At 43.3% G+C, this 5,197-nt stretch overlaps 1 protein-coding gene across 1 annotated transcript; it reads right to left on the bottom strand.

The window, feature by feature from the left end:
- Positions 1-2,328: 2,328 nt before the first annotated feature.
- Positions 2,329-3,257, bottom strand: LOC107795026 (uncharacterized). The gene is made up of 3 exons (XM_016617589.1): positions 3,110-3,257; positions 2,684-2,974; positions 2,329-2,546 (listed from the first exon to the last, which is right to left on the bottom strand). Exons 1-3 carry the CDS (start codon positions 3,255-3,257, stop codon positions 2,329-2,331), a joined length of 657 nt encoding a protein of 218 aa, XP_016473075.1.
- Between the last annotated feature and the right edge of the window lie 1,940 nt (positions 3,258-5,197).

A 5,197-nucleotide genomic window follows, 5' to 3' on the forward strand; every position in this document is an offset into this window, starting at 1 on the left:
GCTCATCGACCTGTCATCGTGAAGAGTCGTATCAGTAGAAAATGGTATATAACCAACGAAGTGATATAGGGGAAGACATTTACCAGATGAAACTCTCGGCCCGAAACGTTTTATGAAAGTGGGCCAATCTCGGGTCTCCGTTGCATGGAGCAACAAACGGGTTACCCAATCCCTTATACCTGCGATAGAGTGGGGTGGACGCCCCATAGCTGCAAACGAGAAACAAACAAACACTATAATGAATGAAGAAGAAAAGAAAGAGCAAAAAAATGGCGACACTTACGATTCTCATTCCATCGCTCTGGGAACCTAGTAGGGTCAGACACAATGTGTTCGGTTTTGACAAAGAAGTACATATACCAAAATTTGCGACTTGCTCGGTCGTCAATCCCAACCACCAGTCCTTTTGTCCCATGGTGCCTCAAATGTACCATAGTGCCCCTATGAAAGCTGGATGAGAACAAGTGCAGAAGGTGGTGAACGGTAACCTCGCACCTCGCCAACTCCGCGTACTTTGTCAACAGTAGAAGTATTTTAAGCGTGTATGGGGAAAGTTGTGCCAGGAAAGTCAAATAGAATTAACAGAACTCTTCCGCTAATGGGAGAAGGGGGAAAGAATAGCCGATACGAAGGGGTACTCATAAAAAGCATAGTACCCAGGCCTATGGACTTCCACGAAGTCCCTTCCTGCTGGAACCATATCAACATGAGCGGGGATGTTATATTTTGTACGGAGAGCATCAATATGAACTTGTTCCATTTCAGAGAGCACGGGAATAGGAGGAGGATCCTTGAGAAAGTCGCTTCGAGACATGGGGTGTCTCGGCAGCAACTCCTCCACGGTGGGAAAGTTGTCCCTCTTTTCCACCGTCATATCCTCACCGCTAGAGGGGTGCCCCACGGACAACGGGGTGGCGTCAGAAACCCCCTCACAAGATCGATGTGTTATAAGCATCTCTTCGATGTAAAAGGTATTAAAATAATAGAGAAAGCTATGAACGAAGAATGGGAGAAGAGGAAGCAGAAAATTGTTGGAACAAACACGGGAAGGATGAGAAAGGATTCCAGAAATGAAATTGCCAAGAGTTTTTGAAAAAACAAACCCTCCACCTATTTATAGGATTGGGTGGTGCCAGAATCGAAGCGGAAGGCTGTAGAGTGGCACTGAAACCAAAGTGACAAACCCTCAACCCTTGTCTCAAAAACACGCATAATGATGACGCACATGGAGATGATGTCATTTCCCGATAAGATACACTATCTAGTGTCTTGTTAAGCACGCTAACCTCCCGTTGTTGGCCAAGCCCTAGCGCTTCGCAAAACCAAATTTCTCCACAAGAGTGGGTGGTGTCCTCTTATCAAGGACGCACCAAGTTGCAACCTCGACAAGCGGAGGGACTAATTGTATGGGTCCAAATTTGGATGACCACGACCATTGACAAGATCTCCGTAGCTCGACGTCCTATGGAGGACGACAGACGAGCGAACAGAGACTGCATGACCTTTACTGTAGTATAGGCCCAACAGGGGGCACTAGGAATATTCTTCCGAATATTCCCTATGATATGTCTTTTAGGGTTCAGAAGGGGTTTGTCCCTTATTATATATAGCGGGAAAACAACCTTGTAACTAGCTAAGAACACTAACTGTAATACTTTTCTATATAACGATTGACATCCTTAATGTTCGATCACTCATCTTCACAAGATCAAGAAATATTAGGATTGTGTTCATCTTTTATACCTTTTGTTCTAGAGATTAGTATACTTAGCTAAGATTTACCCCTCCAATTTCTTTAATTGATTTATTCAAAAAGGTTCCAATATCTTTTGAGTCAAACAAGTAGTAGGAGTATTATTTTATGCTCATAGGGGATACAATTTATGTAGAAGTTGATAGAACAACTAATATCCTTAATTTCCCCTCAATCTTTTGCCCGTATTATGATACACCCGAGATTACAAACAAGAAATTAATAAGAAAACTCAATCTTCTAAGGAGCTAAAAGAGGAGATCTCCTGAATAAAGATTGAAAGGAGAAGAGATAATTCAGTGAAGAAGAAGGGAAAGAGATTTCATTTCACCAAAAAACGTTCTACTGAATGTGTACAACAGAATTCCCTATTTATTCCCAACTAGTCACTGTAAAAATCCCTAATGACCTCCCCCTGTTAACGACCTCTGCTCCTTTTAACTGTCTAACTAACTCCTTCAAACGACGTCGTAAGACCCTTTTCATTAGCTACTAAATCACTTATCCAAATGGCTGCGTTTTATTTATTCTCCCCTTACTAAACTAAACGACACAATATAGCTACTATTTACATTTCAGAGTATATCCTCCTCAGCTGCATTCAACCATTTCACAAGTACTTGGGCTACAAGTCTGCCATTGCGAGGAACCAACCTTCTTTCTCGTACTGCTTCAGGAACTAGTAGTACAACACCATGATCAGTAACTTGAGCAAGGATAATGCGCGACACGTAAGCTGAATTAACTCTCTTATTTAATTGAGAAACATGGAATGTGGGGTGAATTTTAGTGCCTGCAGGCAATGCGAGTTTATAAGCCACTGAACCGATCTTCTGGAGCACCTGAAATGGCCCAAAATACTTAGGGGAAAGTTTCTGGTGAGAATGAGATTTGAGGGAGAGTTGTCTGTAAGGTTGCAATCTCACATACACCAGTCACCCATCGCTAGTGTTCTCTCGAACCTACCCTTGTCAGCTTTAACTTTCATCCTTTGTTGAGCTTGAGCCAAAAGAGACTTTAAAGTTCTGAGAGTGGATTCCCTAGCATGCAAACTTCTGTCCACCGAGTCAAGTTGAGAATCAAATGGCATATATGGAACCAAGGAAGGAGGTGTCTGTCCATAGAGGATCTCATAAGGAGTTGATTTTGCAGCTGAGTGATAAGAGGTGTTATACCACCATCCCGCCAAGGGCAACCATTTGCACCACTTTTTTGGTCTATCTGCCAACATACATCTCAGGAAGCACTCGAGGCACCTATTCATAGCCTCTGTTTGGCCATCACTCTAAGGGTGATAGGCTGAAGACATGTGGACATTGACTTGCTGCAACTTAAAGAACTCTTGCCAGAACTTACAGAGAAAGATAGCATCCCTATCAGAGACGATTGACTGAGGTAACCCATGCAACCCAAACACATTATCCATAAAAAGTTGGGCCACATCTAAAGTTGTATAAGGATGTTTCAAGCTGAGGAAATGGGCATATTTGCTCAGTTTGTCCATAACTACAAAAACCACAGACTTTTCATGTGAAGGAGGAAGGCAATGAAGTCCATGGAAATTGCCACGATCCTAAACCTGGACCCGGTCGTGATGGCGCCTCTCGTGAAGACAAGGCCAGTCGACACTTCCCACTTCAATTTTCAACAGTTAAACCATAAGGAATAAGTCTAAAGTATAATAGATAGAATCTCAAAGTAGTAGATAATAGCATAATTTGTGGAATACAACCCCACACAGCCCGATACCGGGATGTCACTAGTCATGAGCATCTAAAAATCCGGAATACTTAGAAAAGTCTACAGAATTTAATACAAAAACTAAAACAAGGAGAAATAAGATAGGGAAGAAGCTCTGGGTTGCGAACGCCGACAATTACCTAGAAAATCTTCTGCTTGAACAAGTGTTGGAGGCTACGATGATCAGTAAGGTCACAAGACACACCATACAAGTAATGCCTCCAAATCTTCAACGTGTGAACTATGGCAGCCAACTCCAAATCATGTACGGGGTAGTTCTTCTCATGGGGCTTCAACTAACGAGAAGCATAAGCAATAACTCTACCTACACAACCAAAACCAACTCTCGAAGCATCACAATACACGGTATATGAACCTGAAGCTGATGGCAAAACTAACACTAGAGCTGTGGTCAAGGCTCTCTTGAACTTCTGAAAGTTCTCCTCACACTCATCCGACCATCCTTATGAGTCAACTTGGTCAAAGGTGATGCGATAGACGAGAATCCCTGAACAAACCGGCGATAATAGCCTGCCAAACCAAGAAAGTTGCAAATCTCTGTGGCGGAGGATGGTCTGGGCCAACTCTGAAATGCCTCTATCTTCTTTGGATCAACCTGAATACCCTCACTAGACACCACGTGCCCCAAGAAAGCCACTGAATTGAGCCAGAACTCACACTTGGAGAATTTTGCATAAAGTTTCTCCTCCCTCAATCTTTGCAACACAACTCTCAAATGCTCTGCGTGGTCCTCCTGACTACGTGAATATACCAGAATATCATCAATGAAGACTATGACAAACAAGTCGAGATAAGGTCGGAAAAAGCTGTTCATCAAATGCATGAACGCTGCTGGGGCATTGGTCAGCCCAAAAAACATCACCAAGAACTTATAATGACCATATCAGGTCCTGAAAGCCGTCTTAAGAATATCCAAGTCTCTGATCTTCAACTAGTGATAACCCAAATGGAGATCAATCTTGGAGAACACTCTCGCTCCCTGAAGCTGGTCGAATAAATCATCAATGCGAGGCAAAGGATACTTGTTCTTAATTGTTACCTTGTTCAATTGCCTATAATCAATGCACATCCTCATAGTGTCATCCTTCTTCTTCACAAATAGAACTGGCGCACCCCAAGGTAACACACTAGGCCGAATGAACCCCTTATCGAGGAGTACCTGAAGCTGCTCCTTTAACTCCTTCAACTCCGCTGGTGTCATACAATACATCAGGATAGAAATGGGCTGAGTGCCCGGCACCAAGTCAATACCAAAGTCAATATCCATGTCTGATGGCATGCCTGGCAGGTCTGCAGGAAACACATCGGGAAAATCCCTCACAGCTGGAATAGAATCAATACTGGGAGTCTCTGCACCGACATCCCTTACAAAGGCTAGATACGAAAGACAACCCTTCCCAACCATATGCTGGGCTTTCAAAAATGAGATTACCCTACCGGGAACATAATCAGTCAAACCTCGCCACTCAATCCGTGGCATACTTGGTATCACCAATGTGACTATCTTGGCATGACAATCCAGAATAGCACGACATGGAGATAGCAAATCCATGCCCAAAATGACATCAAAATCCATCATACACAGTAATAGAAGATCCACTTGGGTCTCCAGACCCCCAATAGTTACCACACACGACCGGTACACACGGTCTACAACAACAGTATCGCCCACCGGGGTAGATA

The sequence above is a fragment of the Nicotiana tabacum genome, chromosome 3 (assembly GCF_000715075.1).
Source record: "Nicotiana tabacum cultivar K326 chromosome 3, ASM71507v2, whole genome shotgun sequence".
Classification (NCBI taxonomy): domain Eukaryota; kingdom Viridiplantae; phylum Streptophyta; class Magnoliopsida; order Solanales; family Solanaceae; genus Nicotiana; species Nicotiana tabacum.